At 41.6% G+C, this 19,701-nt stretch overlaps 2 protein-coding genes across 2 annotated transcripts; one reads left to right on the top strand and one right to left on the bottom strand.

Moving 5' to 3' along the window:
• Nucleotides 1-329: 329 nt before the first annotated feature.
• On the bottom strand, nt 330-12,405 carry lsg1 (large 60S subunit nuclear export GTPase 1). Its single transcript, XM_034081560.2, has 14 exons — nt 12,183-12,405; nt 11,308-11,434; nt 8,662-8,782; nt 8,488-8,574; nt 8,235-8,321; nt 8,086-8,146; nt 7,640-7,816; nt 4,614-4,985; nt 4,301-4,402; nt 4,064-4,207; nt 2,646-2,769; nt 2,338-2,417; nt 1,329-1,502; nt 330-1,235 (listed from the first exon to the last, which is right to left on the bottom strand). Exons 1-14 carry the CDS (start codon nt 12,279-12,281, stop codon nt 1,056-1,058), a joined length of 1,935 nt encoding a protein of 644 aa, XP_033937451.1. The 5' UTR covers nt 12,282-12,405; the 3' UTR covers nt 330-1,055.
• Nucleotides 12,406-13,422: 1,017 nt separating this feature from the next.
• fam43a (family with sequence similarity 43 member A) lies at nt 13,423-15,376 on the top strand. Its single transcript, XM_034081053.1, has one exon. The coding sequence runs from the start codon at nt 13,620-13,622 to the stop codon at nt 14,658-14,660; it is 1,041 nt and encodes a 346-aa protein (XP_033936944.1). The 5' UTR covers nt 13,423-13,619; the 3' UTR covers nt 14,661-15,376.
• The last annotated feature ends 4,325 nt before the right edge of the window (nt 15,377-19,701 follow it).

Below are 19,701 nucleotides of genomic sequence, written 5' to 3'. Positions count from 1 at the left end.
CCGCCATTGTTGTTGTTGTTGGTGGCGAAACACTTCAGCACTGGCGCGGGGTAAGCGGAGGTGAGCAGAGGCGGGGCTATTGCGCAATCACTATCAGTGATCTGAAAATGTCCGTATAGGGCGCACACACGGAGCTGTTTGACCCCCCAGAGAGTGGCGTATGCATTTCTATCCACCTTGGGACCCGTTGTCGTTTCCTCAGTCGTTTAGTGCCATATTCGGTCGTCCTCGTGTGGCCGAACGGTCTATATGACACTAAACAGTAACGCAAACGACCGAATTCGTCCTCGTGGGGCCGCAGCCTTAAACATTCAAATAAACTCTAGATGTTTCAGGTTTGTTAGCTTTTTATTTTCCAACAATCAATTCAACACATTTTTAAATTTCATGAGTTTAGGTCTTAATACTTAATACTCAACATAAGAGATGATCCTTTTAACATTAGTCATTTCATTACATGCTGATATTAATATGAATATAGATGAACCCCCAATATGAATCCATAAGCCCTTGTAGGTTAAGAAGTATTTTCCAAATATTGCACTGTGAAGCATTCAATGGATAACCTTGTGGAAATGATAAAAGAATTGAAACATGAACAATTTGATTTATTTGGTTTACTATTTGAGTTACATTTATCACAACTGTATATGGATAAATGCAGTATCAGATATACAATCATTTACTTGGGTAATAAAGACTTTGTGATGAGTGTTTCTGAAATGTCTTCTAAATACAAAAATCTGGTTCAATCTCTTGTAAAATCCCAAATTCAGTGATGTTGAGTCCCTTTCCAAACACTGGTGAGATCTGTTGAACAACTACTGGTTCATATGATGGAATGAATTTCACCAATATGTTCTTAACAGATTATGTATCTCAGTAGTTAACATAGACTGTCTTGCATTTCCATACTCAAAGAATTAAAAGGGCCTTCATCTACCGTCAGATACTGCTCAGCATTAATTCCTTTGGAATCACATCATGTGAACTGCAGTTAAGGGTTTTTACATTCCCAATGAAATGATCTGTAATGCTTTGATTTCAGATCGTGGTCAGGCCTCTAGATGCCTGTTAAGACGCCGTACTTTCTCCTTCTTGTTCCTATTGCCGTGTTTTTTCCAGGGTTTTCCCTCCACCACCTCTTTTCCAGGTTTTGGTGCAGGGACAGGTCCGCAGCCGGGCTTGTAGCCCATTACAGACTGAACCCCCTTAGAGAGCGCCCGCACATTTGCCTGGAGATGGAGATCAATAACCATTAGTTTCACATTTATTTTCCAATATGGAGGCATTTTCTTACTAACACAAAGACTGTATATGAGCTGTACCTGATGGAAGAAGTTTTTGTCAACCACATTTTCAATCCTCCTGACTTTGTTGTGGCTCGTTGATGTGGAGGAGAATTCACTGAAGTCTACGTCTGTTTTCAGGAACTCGCTGTGCTGCGGCTGGAAGTCTTCAGGATTAATGTGTGGAGGAGGATGGCAGTACCGAAGCTTTCCCTGCAGGAAAACATTAGGAAAAAGGGTAAATTCAGGATGCACATATTTTAAATTTCAATAATACAAAGGGCGACTGTGGCTGCGAGGGAGTGCGGTCGTCTTTCAACCAGAAGGTTGTGGGTTCGATCCCAGCCCATGCAGACAACATGTCGATGTATCCTCCTTGGGCAAGATACTTAACCCTGAGTTGCTCCCGATGGCATGGCTAACGGTGTGTGAATGTGTGTGAATGTTGGGTCCTAGAGTAAGATACACTGCTCTGTATGAATGGGTGTGAATGGGTGAATGACATGTAGTATGTAAAGCGCTTTGAGGGGTCTTAAAGACTGGATAAAGCGCTATATAAGTACAGTCCATTTACCATTTACAAGACAGCTACTCCATTCTGAAGCAAACTGGTCCCAACGAAGCAGAAGCTTTCAGTGGCATCACAATTATTATTGGTGATGCTGCAGGTGGGTGTAGCATGTATGTGGCAAACAGTAAATCAAAAGGGAAAGTTCACCCCAACCAAAATATGTTTTTCTCTTACCCGTAGTGCTACTTAATAATATAGATTGTTTTGGGTGAGTTGTAGAGTGTTGGGGATATCAGGCATAAAGATATCCGCCTTCTTCTCAACATAATGGAAATGGAAAGCTTTTGATGCTTAAAGTGCCAAAAATAAACATTTTAAAAACTCAACAGCAACCCAATAACTCAACATCATCAACAGACATTGTTGTGAGCAGTTTCATGTTGGAACTATTATCTTCTAGGCATTACACGTTGCTTTTAAAAAGACCATCTACAGATTTGGATAGGTTGATAAAAACCAACCAACAGAATAGCTTACGTTGACAAAATCCTTTAGGATGTACCGGGCTGATCTGGACTGATCAGGCTGTCCATGCGCCGTCATGAAGCCTCTCATGTCTGTAACAGAGGGAAACATAATGATAATTATTATTCTGCTTTTATGTAATTGTAGAGTTTATAATAACAATAGTGGGCTAATACTACACAAGTCTATGAAATCAATTGTAATATTTGATATAAAAAATGAAGTTCATGGGTGACTATCACAGCTCATCTTCATACAGCACTGCCTTGGCCTGTTTATTTATTCTCTATAAAAACATAATGGATATCTGGGAGTCTCACATCCATAAGCCATCAGCAGCTCCTCAGAGGAGGGGAACCGGTCGGGGTCTTCGTCCTCTCGCGGTCGGATGATGTTGAAGCCGTAGATTCCTTCTAACACATGCCGAGGGATTGCTTGACATATGTGAAAAAACTGTCAAGGACTTAAAGTTGGACACACTGTTTCATGATGTTGAAGATTCTAGGTATATTATTTTAAACACCAACATATTGTTTAATTTTTGTTTCCATCACAGTAAATAGAAATTACTGTTCACACAGTAGGCTCCACCATGAGGTTACTTCATGTAGTAGATTATTTATTAAATAGCCAAAAAACGTGCTGTATTGGGATTTATATAGATATCAGTGTTTTAAAATTAGCTATAATATGATAGAAGATTTTGAAAATGTTACCCCTCCCTAAGTACTAGGGATCGACCAATATGGATTTTTCAAGGCCGATACCGATTATTAGTAATCAAGGAGACCGATAACCGATATTTGGAACCGATATACATTTGCAGTAAAATCAGAAAATCTTGGTGTCAAAATGTAGAATAACACAACTTCTTTGAAATGCCTTTTTATGTTTAATGAACTTTTCAACATCTTAAAACTGGTTTCCTCTCTGTGACCCAGAGTAAAGTAAATGAAGTAAAAATAAAATTAAAACTTGTTCTGAACTTCTGATATTTGAGTCTCACTCATTTAGTAGCCCCAATTCAACCATATTGTGGTGCAGAAAGCAGAGTTGCTGCGAGGCTCCAATAGCAGCCGTCACAGTCGTCCCAGTTTCTCCGCTGCGAGACGCTACCCCCCCCCCCCCCCCCCCCAGGTCCCTTTGTAACTGGGAAACTGATCAAATTGGATCATAAGATCGTGGTGTTTTTGCAACTTCAGCATAAGGGATTGGGATGTTTATTGAACTTCGGCTTTCAACTGATTTACCTTTGAAACACCGCTCACTGCTACTTGCCTCTGTCTGCGTTCTTCGCAGTTCGCACCTGCCTGTAATCTGAGAAGGTCCCGCCTCTCTGGCTGACTGCACTGCAGCCCGGAAAATCTTCAGTGTTGATCGACACTTCAGTAATAGCAATTTGATTTAAAAATCGGCCAGGCCGATAATCGGTCGACCCCTACTAAGAACGCTAGGTTTTTGTCATCAGAACATTACCTACTTTAATACACTACATACTCCAGACAATAACTACATCTTGCAACACCAATTAACTTCTTTAGTTACTGCGAAAGAAGATTACTGCTTCTCACGCTCCTGCAGACAATTCTTCCAACTCAATTCCCATCATGAGAATGTGTTATTGCACATTATAAGCTCAACATATAGCACATGTAATGCTCATCAACACTTTGTTTCCTCAAAGAAAAAGCTGCAAGTGGATTCTGCAGGTGCTGCGCCACTATCACAAAAAGGATATATGTGAAATTGCAGGGACGTGATCTCTCATCTGGTCGATGGGCAGGATGCCAGAGCAGATCATCTCAGCTTTAGTAGAAACAAAGGAGGGCAGGGTCAGACCCGGGCAGTCACAGAGGCACAGGCCCGGCTCCACAAACAGAGTCTGTCAGACAAGAGAGGCAAAACAACCGTCATTAGACTTTCTCTAAATGAATGACTGAATTAATATGAATAGGTTTAAAGATTAGTCTTGTACCTGAAAGTGCTTTGTGTGTCCAGGAGTCGCTGAGACGGAAACCTTCTTGTTCCTGAAGATGGTGTTGATTGTGGAGCTCTTTCCCACATTCGGATATCCAACCTGTTGAATTCATACATGTAGTCAATCATAAAACTCATAGGGTGACGTTATTACAGCATTTGTTAAACTAATAATTCCTACACAGAATCAAGCATTTATAAATGAATTAATAACCCCTGTAATTTAAAGGATTCAAGGTCTTACGGGGACGTGAACAAAAATATTTGTTCACACACCACTGTGGGTAATTTGTCTGAAACATTTCACTCACCAGTCCCACTGTCAGTTCTCCTTCTCTGCACCTGGTCCCGTTGTGAACAGACTTAAACATGGCCAGCAGCTCGTCCTTACGCAGCAGGCGGCTTGAGTTGTGGAAGGTGGATTTACTGGATGAACCGGCAGTGTCTTCCTCTTCTTCATCTTCTGAGCAGGTGTTCCAGTCCTCTGCCTGTACAGTTATCTTTTCCCGCTGATCTTCATCTGTACCACTCTCTTCTACCTCATCATCCTCCTCCTCACCGGCTGTCTTCATCTCCTCCTCTCCCGCAGCCCCTTTCTGGGTAAAGTTTTCATTGTCTGGCCCATCTTCCTCTTCGTCACTCTCTTCAATCTCTTCAATCTCTGGAGCCTCCACTTCAAGGCCCTATGAGAAGTTTTGCATGTTAATACCGAGTTTAAGGCTGAAATTACTTTATCAATTAATCTGCATTTTTTTCCTAGATTAAATTAAAGTGTCCATCACAGTTTCTCTGCAACCCTTAAATGCTTTGTGTGTCACTCAAAATCCCAAATATATTTGAACAGTGATGACAAAAAAACAGAAACTGATAACATTGAGCTTCCCAAGACAAGGATCTACACCAGGCATCCTCAAAGTACGGACTCCGGTCCGAACCACAACTGTCTCTGGACTCTGAGCAAATTATACTTTTCATATGTATTATCTGTGTTATCTGCGAGATATCGCCACAACGCAACGAGTCAAAATGATCCGCTATGTCCATAGACTGCAAACAGCGTTCATCGGACATTTATGAGAGAAAGTCTCTAATGTCCGAGTGCAAGTGAATGCAGCACAAGATGCACGTCATGTAACCCCTCCCCCGGTCCTGGCGCGAGCGTGGACATATGATTGGCGGCGATTTCATTTGAACGGGACGGCGCAAAACGAGAAGCATTCGGACCCAAGCACTGAAGGAATGAGGTATTTGCGGTCTACACTGACAGAGAAGAGACTGTCAGTTTGGCTGTACTCAGCATTGAATCAAAACGCACTAAAGCTGTTGATCTTAATACGTTTGTGAGGCGTTTTGCTGAACAAAATGGTAATCGCCGCATTCAGCTGTAATACACGTCAACTTGATGCTCTGCTCACGGATGACCATACAAAACTATTAAGAGATGACCTTATGTGTGTAAATATATTTTTTTCTTTGAGGGGGTCTGCCCCCAAAAAACTGTTTGAAGTCCTGAGAAAGTCAAATAAGACGGTGTGTAAAACTACACTGCCCAGCCAAAAAAAGGTAACCACTTTGATTTAACTAGGTTAGTAGGTAAGGACCTTCCACTGGATAATAACTGAAGTATAAAAGAATGCATGACTGAAGTGATGGAGACCATGTTGAAGACAAACAAAAAGAGGAAATAACAGGTCAAATCAAGCAAATCCCCTCTCAGATTCCACAGCAACCAGAAGAACATAAATACTGGCTGGTGATGTGATTAATCAGCTTTGTGATGGAATAAAAAATGCACAGTGCATTTCCTTAGCTGTGGATGAGTCCACTGACACCACTGACAATGCTCAGTTGCTGGTGTTTGTGAGTTTTTATGATGAGGCAAAGGGGGAGTTTGTTGAAGATGTGTTGGGCCTGACGAACCTCCGTGGACACACAAGGGGGCAAGACATTTATTAAGCAATAATGGGAATGCTGAATGAGAAAGAGTGCAGCTGCCTTTATTCATAACTGTGCAGCTCTTACACTGCGACTCTGAGGGGTCAAGCACAGACACAATAACAATGAAAACTGCTGCATACAGATTATTTTTGTTTTTGCAACCTCGTGTTAAGAATCTTGTTGCAGTTGTTTAAAAGTTTGAATGACCGTAATAAACGGACCTTTGTCTTATGCCCCTTTCACACCAGCGCCTTTTCAGCTCCGGCTCGGAGCTAGAGCCTGAAAAGCGCCGGGTTTTCCTGTTCACACCGCAGCGGCGCCGGCTCTTAGCTCCGGAATCCGCTTCATTTCCAGCTCCAAAAAATTGTCGGTCCAGAGGCAAGAGCTTCGGAGCTAAGAGGTGACGTCGCTTACGTCTCTCTTACGTCGAGGCGTGCAGGAAACTAAACCCACCTCCCCTGAACATGGGTCGACTGTTATGCCTGCCTACAAGCAGTAGTGCTTATAAACACACTTTATAAAGTCAGGCAACACTAACCAGGCTTCGTGTGATTCTGTTTATTTGTACCTTACTTTGACCATCCGTTCACTGTTATCGATCATTGTGGAGAGAGGCAGACGTGTTGTTTTGTATTATTGCAGCTATCGGATGCAAGTAGTCAGTTTAGCTTCGGTTGCTATGCTAACATCACCCGTTTTATACCAGAGAAACTTTCATAACAGCGTTGTGATACCAAACAGTGTCAATTCAGACTTACACACATTCACTTAGGCTAAGGGGAACTGGGGATATGCATCAGCTGCTTGTGTGAGTCGGACAGTGAATACTTTAGAGCGGCCGCTGCAGTGGGAGCTAACCGGGAGCTAACGGGAGAATAAACTCCTGTGGAAGAGCAGCCAGCACTGCAGCGGTCGGTAAATGCTGCAGAAACACATTAATAAACAATGAACCACGGCACTCTGGAGCAAAGTATAAGGTTGGAGAAGTCGTTATTCAATTTATTCTGGCTTCGTGTGATTAAAAGCAACACGATCATCGACCCGACGCAGTTGTTGTTGTGGTTGTGAGCGCCGTAATGGCTGCCGTTGGGGAGCAAATCAGCGATGTAAACGGTGACGTCATGACGCAGCAGGGGCAGCTCTGGGGCGCCAGTGGGCGGTGTGCACAGAGCGGGAGCTGAAAAGGGAAACCGGAGCTGAACCAGAAAAGCTCCCGCTCGGAGCTAGAAACTGAAAAGCGCTGGTGTGAAAGCCGCATTATTGAAACATTTATTTTGGACCTTTAAGATTTGTATTTGAGTACCCCTGATCTACACCATTAGTTGCTTCCAAAAAATGTAAATGAATGCATTCAAATAAACAGGTGACGTGCAGGGTAGATATTCTGAAAGCTCCTCACCTTCTCCTCTGCCTCCAGTCTCTCGTTCTCAGCCAGGGCCGACCAGAACACTGCCCTCAGCCCTTGTTTCTGGAAGTATGTGGCCCAGGCTCGCCTCTGCTGTCTGGTCAGCAGGTCAGCCTTATTCACCAGCACCATGTTCACCTTATGCTCTGACACTTCCTTTACATACAACTCCTGGGAACACAACAACAGAAAAGTGTCATATGTTTAGTTCACCTTTGTACAGTATTTCCCATCTGTTTAATTTATTTGAATGAATAGAGTATACAATTTGTACAAATTTAAGAGACAAACAAATCAACATGAAAGATAACAGCTTAAAATAAATCAAACTCTTCAAGAGAAGTATAAAAGAACTGAAACCCAGTATTTAAAATGTGTATCTTAAAGCAGAGACAACTGTCAGTGAAAAACGTATTTAGTCACAGTTAAGAGTCACTTACCAGGTCAGAACTTCTGAACAGCAAAGGATTTCTGCCATCAACAATCTGAACAACAACGTCACTGCAAGAAAAGTTTCAAACAAGTGAAACAAATTCCTCATTGGAGACAGGATAAAGCTAACAGTTGTACACAGCTCTTGTTTTTTTACCTCCTCTCGATCACTCTCCACAGTTGTCTCCAGAACTCCAGGTTCCTCTCAAATGGGGTGAGAAATAGCTTCTGCTCCTCTTCAAGACTTTAGGGGAAACACTTGACGTTAGATTGGGCAAACTAATAATCAAATAGTTATATAACCACATGTACACAATTTCTTAAACAATAAACCACAACACGACTACTGTTTATAAAAAAAACTATAATTGTTCGAGCAAATGTGACAGAGTTATCAGAATATTACACACTGTGCAAGCTTTCGTCTCCACTCCAAGAAGCTGTCTTTCTCCGCTTGTTGAAGTACTTCAGCACTGGTGTCTTCATCCCAGTGGGGGCTTTAAATTGGGAGAGAGATATCACAACATGTTATGACAAAAGCTAAAGGTATCCCTAAAAAGAATGTAGAAGAATGTTCTACGTACCGTCGAGGAATTCTGAGGAAATGCTTGTTTTCTTCATGAAGCTGCTTCAGCCTAATTCTCTCCTCAGATGTTATTAAGCCTGCTCTTGCTTCCACTGGCACAAACTTGATGTTGAGTTTCTCTAAGAAAATAAAGCAGGAAATAAACATCAATGGCATCATAAGAAAAATAAGCAGTGGATAACACAGGGACAGTTAAGCCAAACATAAATAAATAAATATGAGCACTCTCAATGCCAACTTCATTGAGAATCAACATGACAATGAATCTTGAATCCAGAAACATTTCATCAATGAAGCTCTGAGGCTTAGACCCCATTTACACTGGAACGTTTGCGTTTACGCACCGTATGTTTTCAAAAAAGTCTTCCGTTCACACGCATTCGATTAATTTAACGTGTCTGTTCACACGAGACAGCTGGAAACGCTGTAGTACATATGCCAGGCCTGTAAGTGGCGCTGTTGCCGCCACAAAATACCCCAAAAGCAGCGAAGGCATGGTTGCCCTTCTGTTTATTCTCCGCGGTGGACGGCGTGTGCTCCTGCTGTAAATCTCTCCGGTAGTCCACCAGCAGATGAAAAACACCCACCTCTCCGCCTCTTCCAAGGGACGAGGGAACCATGCGGCAGAGTTTTCGTTAACATTTTTCTTCCGCCGGTGTGGTGTCACGTGTGAGGACATAATTCATTGTGTGTTTGGTGTGTGTTGCAACCCGGACCCGTTAGCGAGGGCACCGGGTTGGTGGTTCATTCATGCTAGCTTGACATGCAGTAACAGCTAACGTATTACCTGTCTGATGTTTCATGATAATAAAGTGTGGAGTTCCATACTGAACACCTCGCCTCCGACTCCCATTCATCAACATGTCCGTTAAAGTTTAAATCTTCCATACAAAATTAGAAAAGCGCCGGTCAGAGGTCTTCTTTGTTATTTATTGAGCTTTAAAACAAATTGATAACGACTGTATAATAATAATAAACGGAGCCTCTCTTTTCCTCCCCCTCTTCTGACAGCCCAGCAGCAGCAGGAGACGTGGGGAGAGGGAGGCGGGGCTATTTCATCGTTATCAGAAAATGATCGTATAGAGGAGATTACACAGAGCCGTTTCACCACCCAGAGCGTTCCGTTTGCAGATCTATCCACCTTGGGACCCGTTATCGTTTGCGGTGACCGTTTCTATCGTTTTGTTACGGCCTCGTGTACACGAAAGGGCTATACGCAAGAGAAACTATGCGGATACTCGGGCTGTGCATCTTCACTGGTCTCACGATTTGATTACGATTATCCTGTCAACGATTCAATTCAATTCGATATCCCGATGCATCACGATTCATACCAATACGTTGCATCCTCAATTTTCTATATTACTGCACATGGCTTATTTTTCATCAATGCATACATGCAGTAAATACATATGAACTCTCTTTTTATTATTTAGAAAGTGCTTCAGAAATCAATGACATAAATGTCTTGACATTAATTTATAAACCAAAATAAATGAATTGTATAGGTCTAGCCTCCCTATATCTGTGTGTGAAATTGTTCCATCCTCAAAAACAAAAAAATAATGCTTAGCAGTCTAGCTGCAGCTTCTAGCAACGGTCTTCTGTTAAAGAATGTCCTGAATGTGGCATCACACACAGGACTTGAGTCTGAACACAGCAGACAACAGGAGTATTTACAACAGCATATAACAACTAAAATACTGCATGTGGGTGCACACTTACATTCTCTGTTTTACTGTTACATAAATCCCATGAATGTATGAGATTAAGTTAGCTTCATTATATCTCAGTGATTAAGTGAATAATAAAGTTTCTATCGGGTCACTATCAGCCTGTCACTCATTATTTTCAGGGAGGGGGCGGGGTTTGGAGGAACGGAGGAGACGGTGATCACGGAAGCTTTTTTCCTCCTGCCTTCACAAACGTATATATCATCTGAAAATTGCTAGAGGGCATTCATACTCTGCAATCCAAGACTTAATTAAATCCACCAAAAACCTGACATGATTGTAACGCGATTATTTTTGAAAAACATAAATCCCTGTGTCTCTGAGCCGCAGCGACACGGAGTCATTCAGAGCGGGTCCTTCTGCTGTTGGTTCTGGACTGGTGTTCTTGTGTTGGTGGATAAAGCAGACTGCTCCGTGTTTGGTGTTGCTGTGCCGCTGTCAAGTCTGTTCCCTGATCTCTGCGTCACCGACCGATTTGATATTAAAGTGACAGAAAAAAATATATAGTAAAGCCGCGGCCGGAAAATCAGGAAGCAACGTTACTACGCTATAATCGATTATCTTCCGTCACTGCATCGATACCGAATCGTCCACGTCCGCATCGCAATGCATTGTAGAAACGATTATTTTCAACACCCCTAGCGGATACAACCCGTTTCGTCCTCGTGTCCTCAAGACTATTAGTGACATGAGCAATACGTCCATTTAAACAACTGTACATTTGGTTTGAGGGCATTTAATTAACTATTAATTAATTAACTGGGTGCAGGTCGAAATAATACAACAACTGTGTCTAGAATGGCATATATTGTACTAAGTACTTTACAATGCTTATTGAGTACAAATTATTGACAGTCTGTGACCACAACACACATCCGAAGAACACATACATTTAGTGAGTTATTACTAACCTGCAACAAACTCCGTTCCTGCCAACTCTGCAGTGGCCAGAAAATCATCCATTGAACTCTGTTCTGTCACCGACTGCAGGTTCAGCCGACCCCAGTCATAGCCATCATTCAGCTCACTTGTGTGGATCTGCAAAGGTGAAAAAAGGGTCAAATAAGGGCTTCATTAATAACGAACCTCACATTAGTCAAGGATTACAGTGAGTACTTAAGAAGAAAAAGTATACGGTGTTCTGCCCTAACATTACTTAAGATGTTTTTTGTTTGCTCACTTTATTTAACATTGATTTAACCAAGCGAGTCATTAAAAAAAGAAAAAAAGGCAAAGGTAGAAATGTAGCAGGCACACATCAAACCATTTCCAACAGACCCTATACTTACATACAATCGCATGTAACGAAAGATATTACATTAACATAATGCAGTCTGAAAACAAACTTCGGGCAGGTACAGTAGCTAGCAGACAACAGCATCAGAAAATAGAGCAGCTTCAAAAGTGTTTATAACAGCAGCAGCATGAGCAAACTATGCATGTGGCCAAGGGAACAAGCAAACAGACAAGGTTAGGGAATATAATGTCTAATTTATCTCCATGCCGAATTGTTCACAGGAGCATATTTATTACGAAAAGTTGTTTATAGTGGCACTTCACATTGAATATATTCAGAGCAGCGATAAAATAATATTTTCTCAATGGAGTTTGGCGCAAGCAACTACCCATGTTAGTCAGATCTATTGAGAGCTCACCCGAAATACACATGTTGAGTGGCAGTTCAAACAGCACCGACAGTGAACTTATTCAAATATCACGAACAGCAACATATACACAATTATTTGATAAAGCATGTGTAATATAAGTTCGTTTTGCCCTGACATACCCATGAGTCGCCTCTCTTTTTTCCGCGGCTTGCATTAAACCTTTCCTTTATCAGAGTTCGACCCAGTGCTCCTGCTCCTCCTACTTTCTTCTTACCCATACTAACTTCTGATGTTCTGTAATATAATATATAACAAACAAAGCTGTAAATTAAGATATCGGGAAGGTGGAAAATGCTATCTCCGACTAGCTACTGTGCCCCATGTGCACAACGTTGTTGTCGTAAGAACCGGAAGTGGGATAAACCAATCGAGCCTCATACCCTGACTTCAAATACTAGGAGATATTGTTAATATTTTTTATTTAAGCATTTGCATACAATATCTGGATAAATAAACAATAAACAAATTCGAATTAAAACTCTCCTTTATCTTTATTGGTAGTATATACAGTGACGTGAATATGGTACAGTCCGCTTTTTTGTCCAGCTCTTAAAGGTGCCCTGAAGAAAACGGGACAGTACCGATATACGTTCCTCATTTTTAACTGCGGTCAGTTTGGAAATAATAATAGGCTACAAATAAATAAAAATAAATATAATGCAATCCACATCAAAAAGGACATTGAATTCAACAAATAAAAAGTTAATGTTGATCAAAGTAACACATTAATTATCTCCCATCATCACAGATTAACAGATGCATTTCTGATGCGAACCACAAGATGGCGATAACCTTCTTCGTTTGTTTATTATGTGACTTTAGTATTACTTTGCCTGTGTTTTTATTTCCTCTGAATTACCTTATTATTGTATGCACAAAACACTAATGCAAACCAATTCTAAGTGAAAACATAATTGGTCAAATTTGTTTAATTTGTTCAAATTAAAACATTTAAAATATGTAGTATGCTTACTCTTCCATTACCACCATAGTATTCTAATTGACATTTTGAGAGATTTTGTAAAACAAAATATTTATATTTGTCCTATTTTATGCATATTTATAGCCGAAATATAGGTTTCCCCATTGTAAAATAATATCTGGTTATAGGCTCGTGTTATGCTAAAATATGTAAAAAATTCTAACGAAAAATATATATAAGTATATTTTATCTAGTTGGAGCGAATGCATGCTTCGGTCATTTTTGAAAAAAGGGCAAAAGGGAATGTAGTATCAATAAACACAACCATGTTTATTATCATTTGGTTCAGCCCCCCCCCCCCCCTACAGTCTCCCTGAAGTGGTTTCTCCCTGTATATAGTCCTGAAAGCTCGTCCTTCATCAGCAGACTGGTTTCAAAATAGCAAAGAGAGAGGACGGGAGACACAACAATTGGACATGAGCTCTTTAGAGGCAGAACAGATGAAGTTCGATGTCTTTGAGTTCAATTCTCATAGAGTAGCTCAAACACTTTTTGGATTTAGCAGTTAATACAAAGTTTATTATTTTCTTTCTCTCAGTAGACTTTGTTGCTGTTGACTGGAAACAGCCATACAATGCTGCCTTGGAAGAAGAATAAGTTCGACCTGATCGAGGAAGACAAGCAGTCCAAGCAGAAGGGCTATGCGGTGAGCCTCAACTATTCTGCGCTCACCTCCTTCGCCAAGTCCTGCCCCGAGAGCGCGCTCAACAGGGTGGGCAGCATGTTCAAGTCAAAGAGGAAAAAGGTGAAGATCACCAGCGAGGACCCGACATACACGGTGCTATACCTGGGGAATGCCACTACCATCCAGTCCAAAGGGGACGGCTGTACAGACGTTGCCGTGAGCAAGATCTGGGGCAAAAGCGAAATGGGCAAACACGGCACCAAGATGAGGCTGACCATCAGCTCGCAGGGCATCCGGATGGTGCATGTGGACGACAAGGCCAGGAGGCCGGGACACTTGTACTTGCTACACCGGATAACATACTGCGTCGCGGACCCGAGGCTACCCAAGATTTTCGCCTGGGTTTACAGGCACGAAATGAAGCACAAGGCCGTGATGCTGCGCTGTCACGCAGTGCTGGTGTCCAAGCCGGAGAAGGCAAAGGCTATGGCGCTGCTGCTGTACCAGACCTCGGCCACAGCCCTGGCCGAGTTCAAAAGACTAAAGCGAAGGGACGATGCCAGGCACCAGCAGCAGCAGCTCATAGGGGAACAGACCATCCCGTTGGTCCCCATCAGGAAGCTGCTGAACGGACAGTGCTACTACAAACCCCCGGTGGAGCGCAGCCGGAGCGCACCCAAACTGGGCTCCATCACAGAGGACTTAGTCGGGGAGGAGGAGGAGGAGAAAGCGATGCACTTTGAGTGTGAGGACATTCTGGACACGGACGATGATTGTGTTGCTAACGGTAAACAGGAATTGACTCAGATTATTAATGACTTGGGGGAGATGAGCATAGGAAACGACCTGCAGACTCTGAAAGCTGACCTCAGAGTAACCAGACTTCTCTCTGGAGAGAGCACGGGCAGCGAGTCCTCCATAGAGAGCAACCAGGAGCCCCCTCATCTCTCTAATGGCTTTGAGGAGGTAAAGGTGCAGGAAATCGCCTGAATATTATATTTCCGGGCGAGTCTCCTATGATGAGCCATGTCTCCACAAGAAACATTTTCCCTGTCTTTCTTTTGGAGAGTGTTTGTCCAACCTGGTGCCTACATGATTTAAGCTCTGGGACAATAACAGCACATTGACACACAATAAGGCTACTGAACGATACCTTACTATTGTGTCAACCTATGAACCAAACAAATAAGTGCATGCCCATTTGAGAGAGGAAACGACACAAATCCAAGTGTGCCCAGGACGCACTGCACTAATTCCATCTCTTTTATTTAAGAGGATTTGTGTATCCTCAAGCTTGTTTACCTAACTTTACTCTCTCTTGCAAATTGCGTTTTTCTGTTGAAAGATGCTCTTAATGATCCAAAAATACTTAGTTTTTAAGCACGATTTGTTATTTTCCTAAGTGGTTCAGTGGGTCTAAACAGGCATCCTTAATTTTCCTGTCAGGGCGCTCTTGTTACTGCCTGTTCATTTACTTTATTTTGCACTGTTGTGGAAGTATTATGTTGACTACATGTACTTAATGTGTGTTGGTATGTTGCCTAAAACATCAATGTCTTATCTTTGCTGTGCAAAAGAAACACACCTTTATGTATTGAGATGTAAAGTACGATGTTTAAAGTATAAATATGTTATTTTCTAAAGGAAAATGTGGTTTGTTATGTGAACCTCATAGACTTATCAATAAAAAAGAAAAGTATATGAAACTGTGGAACTTTATGTGTAGATTTGTGTTGGAAAACATTTAGGCATTTGTTTCCCTCTTGTGCAATATGTGTGGGGATTTACCTTGAGAGGCTCAGATTCAGGTCAGATTTGCAGTGTGTAAAAAGCAACATGGAGGCAGGAAACACGGAGAGATATTTCTTAGCTGTATGGACTACAGGTACCATCATATTATTATTTATTTATTTAATAGCCTTGGCTGAAAATGTGTCCTTTTTCGCCAAATTGTTTTCTGGGAACAGGCTGTTGAAGTTATTCAATTAAGGTACTGAAGGCCCATTCATTCTGCCTGGCCTCAGGGAAGCCAGGACACACAGGAGGACGTCACCACAAGCAAGCTATTAGAACATCACATGGGTCCTTTAATGACAAGACGGCTGACCCCCAGATGCCTTAACAACATACTGACTGTTTTATTTTATTTTCTATTACGTCTTTCTTTCATGAGACAGAGAATCTCTCAAGGGCAAGAACAAGTTCTGTTGAATCCACATAGGCTACTGCAATGTTGTATGTGTAGAATATATCCAAAGCCAGCCAGTACATTTATTTTACATTTGGTCTATGTATTGAATCAGAACAAGCTTTATGGAGGAAAGATTGAGGAACAATTTGATAATTCATGATTTGGAAAGAAGTAGATACCTAATCATTTCTAATAGAGGACTGTACAGTACATAATCATGAGTTACTATGAGCAGACTGGGATATCCTATATTAATCAATCTTTTTGTAATGATTAGTTTAACAGTCACACAATGACAAAACACTACATTTCATTATAGTGGCATAGGCCTATGTATTGACACAGTACCACTGAAGCCTAAATGAAATGTTTGGGTGAGTTACTACCATTTTCAGACATGCATGAGTTGAGTTGTACCATAAAACAGTTCTGACTTACGGTTAAAGATGTCAAAAATGGTAATATTCACAGCCATAAATATGTGAACATCATTTCAGCACATAATCGTCCTGCTAACTGGTTTAAATGTATGTACCAACGTTTTATTAATTTATTATAGTGTTGTTACTTCACCAAAATATAAGTTGATGAAGGGAAGTGACACATTAGGTTACTTCCTCCTATTTAAAGATAGTGTATCAGGTGCAATATCTGATAACTACAGTGGCAAAGTGGCAGATAAACTCTCATCATGCGAGGGTTGTGACTTTGCAGCAGTGACACAACTTCCCTTGCAGCTCTAAAAGTAGAAGACCTGCCACTGTCACTTCCCCTCCACATAACAACCGGCTGACGCCTACTGCACACAGTTCTTACCAGACTTTCATATGAAACAGTATCACCACACTTATTTAGTTTATTTATAAATGTATATAAATCTTTGGAGGTATGAATCTGTCTGCCAGAGCCACACCCCGAAAGCCCGCTGCATTAGGGTTGCAACTATTGATTATATTCTCGAATATTCTTTGGTGAATAAAATGTCAGGAAATAGTTTACATGTATGCATACCTAGTGCCTTAATGTCCTAGCTAATGTTTTTTAATGTTTTGTTTTAACAGCCCACAGAACACCCCAATATATACTCTTTAACTCTATTTATAAAAAGAGGAAAGCAAGAAAATCAAAATTTCAGAGACATTTCAGCGTGAAAAACTACAATAATGACTTATTGAGTATCAACATTGTTGACGATTAATTTTCTATCAACTAATTGATCTGTCGACTAATGTTTGCAGCTTCACACGGCATGCACGGGTGCTCCCCCAGCCCTGAGGCAGGCAGATTGTCATGTACACCACCTGCAGTGATGCTGCACAATAACAGGGCTGAATAAGACATGAGGAGACAGAAAACAGGTTCCCTGCTGCCCAGAGGAGTTGGGTGGATATGGGGATTGTTATCTGCACAGACAGTGTTTCACCAGTGGACAAAATCGCATCAGCCATGTTGAGGTATTCACTGAAAACAAAAACTACTCCCACCATGGATTTAATATGAGATCAGGAGACAGAAGGTTAATGTATTTCAGGCAGCGGTCGGCCAGTCCTATAAAAAGCTTCACAGCAGCTCATTATGAATTGATGTGCCTCCGAGAGACCAAACACACACACACACACACACACACACACACACACACACACACACACACACACACACACACACACACACACACACACACACACACACACACACACACACACACACACACACACACACACACACACACACACACACACACACACACACACACACACACACACACACACACGCACACGCACACGCATACGCATGCACTTAATCCATGGCTGGTCGTGGTTATCCTGCATGTGAGTTTAAATAGCAACATAGCGCAGGAACCCACGCTTCTCTTCCTCATGTGGTGTGATGCCCTGTCTGCAGCTGCAGCCTCATAGGAGTTGCCCTTTCATGCAAAGAAAACATGACATCATCAGCAAGTGCCCTGCTCAATGTAATTAGTGGACACCCAGAACTGTTACCACATGCAAGTATAGACAGAGCAATAGGGGCATTTTCTACAATTACTGCTTTTAACAGTTGCATAATGAATTTGTAGTCCAATATTTCTACCTGACCTACATTGTTGCACAACGTTTCTCATGTCCCACCTTTGCAAAAGCAATCATGGCCTTGGACAATCTTCCCGGCATACCTGAATATAGGCCACAGGTGCAGCCGGACCACTCACATGATTACAGGATTGAAAGTGTTTGTCGACAACAAGTGGTTGTAGAAGATGTGTCAATCTGCCAAGGGAGAGAGCAGAGTTCCTGACTGATAAGAGAGAAAACTTATATGGTTTTCTTGTAAAGTCAACCTTTGCTTTTGCTTATCTCTCAAACAAATCCTCAGGTGTTTTCTTAACTTATTGTTAGGCACGTTGGAGTCACAGGTAAAGAGGCTACTTATGTAGATTATTTAAGAGTTTAAAGGTATCAACAAATATAAATCATGCAAATAGACTTATATTGTTGACATTACAACTTCCAACTTGCAAATCCTTAATTTCTTGTGTAATACCCTGATTAATTGTTCATTAGGTATAACAAATAATTACAAATCATGACATAATGACTGATAGATTATTCTATCCCAAAGATGAAGTGTTCCACAGTCCAAATCCCTGCAAATCTTTGACATTTAGAAGTTGTACAATTTGAAATAAATGAGTTAAAATGTGTAACTGTATTCACACAAGTAACATAACTTGCACTATACTCGTACAGATACACATACATTCTCCTTTGCAACAAACAGCAACAACAAATGACGTGTAATGTCGACCAGGCCAGCCTGACATCCCCAATATAATATTTCCAGGAAGGAAAGGATGAGGGTTATGATGCTTGAGCGGTAAAAAAAACATACAGGACAAATGGAAATTGTATACATATTTTGTGAAAAGAGGAGGACAGTCCAACCAAATAATGAATAAAGACCAATGAATTAACCCAAGGAGAAAGGTAATCTGGCAGTCCTTGTGCTGTCTGACAGCCATGCAAAAGAGCAGAGTTGTTTAATGATGTGCTGGTTGAACGCAGCTGCAGGCCATCGATGTACCACACCATCACCAGCGCCAGCCAGACACGCCATGGCAGAAAATCTGTTCGTCTATAATGCATGAGGAGGGCTGGGAAAGCAGCAGAGCGTTAGTTAGTGTGCCCGGATCTGATTACACCAGCAGCACGGCGAAGTGAGAGGATGAATCAGAGCATGGAAGGATGGAGACCTTCTCTTGTCTGTGGAAACATAAAAAACAAATCTCTAGGAATAGTAGCAACATGTCCCAGCTTGCCCTCAGATGGTAATTAGATGCTTTACGTAGACAGTTACTCAATACTTGACGCAGGTGAGGAGGAGCTGGAGGCGACACTACTATTTGTAGCATGAAGGTGTAATTAACACCCAACTCAAATACAGCAACAAACACTGAGGGTCATTTTACTCACACCATAGAATTAGAAGTGCTGCAGACATTACATTACATTACATTAGAAGTTACATTACATTACATTAGAAGTGCTGCAGACCACCGTATAGATAGTTGTGGTGAACTTTGTTGGCCTTTTTCTCTTGGAGGATGGTGCGTTTTGATTTGTGCTTCGCAGGCAGGCAGTGTCCGATGATGTCAGTGTCAGAGTCCACTCACGACTGTACCAGGTCGCTGCGAATGTGAGAAAGACAGAGACAGACAGTGAGGGACAGAAAGAAATCCATTACGGTGCCATCCTCAGCTCTCATTAGTTTGCATCTGACAGCTGTCCTCCGGGAGCTGCATAAATGTGTGTGTCTTTGCATGAAAGTCCACTATGTGTGTAT

The sequence above is a fragment of the Pseudochaenichthys georgianus genome, chromosome 4, assembly GCF_902827115.2.
Source record: "Pseudochaenichthys georgianus chromosome 4, fPseGeo1.2, whole genome shotgun sequence".
Taxonomy (NCBI): Eukaryota; Metazoa; Chordata; class Actinopteri; order Perciformes; family Channichthyidae; genus Pseudochaenichthys; species Pseudochaenichthys georgianus.
This window is presented reverse-complemented; position numbering and strand designations above follow the sequence as displayed.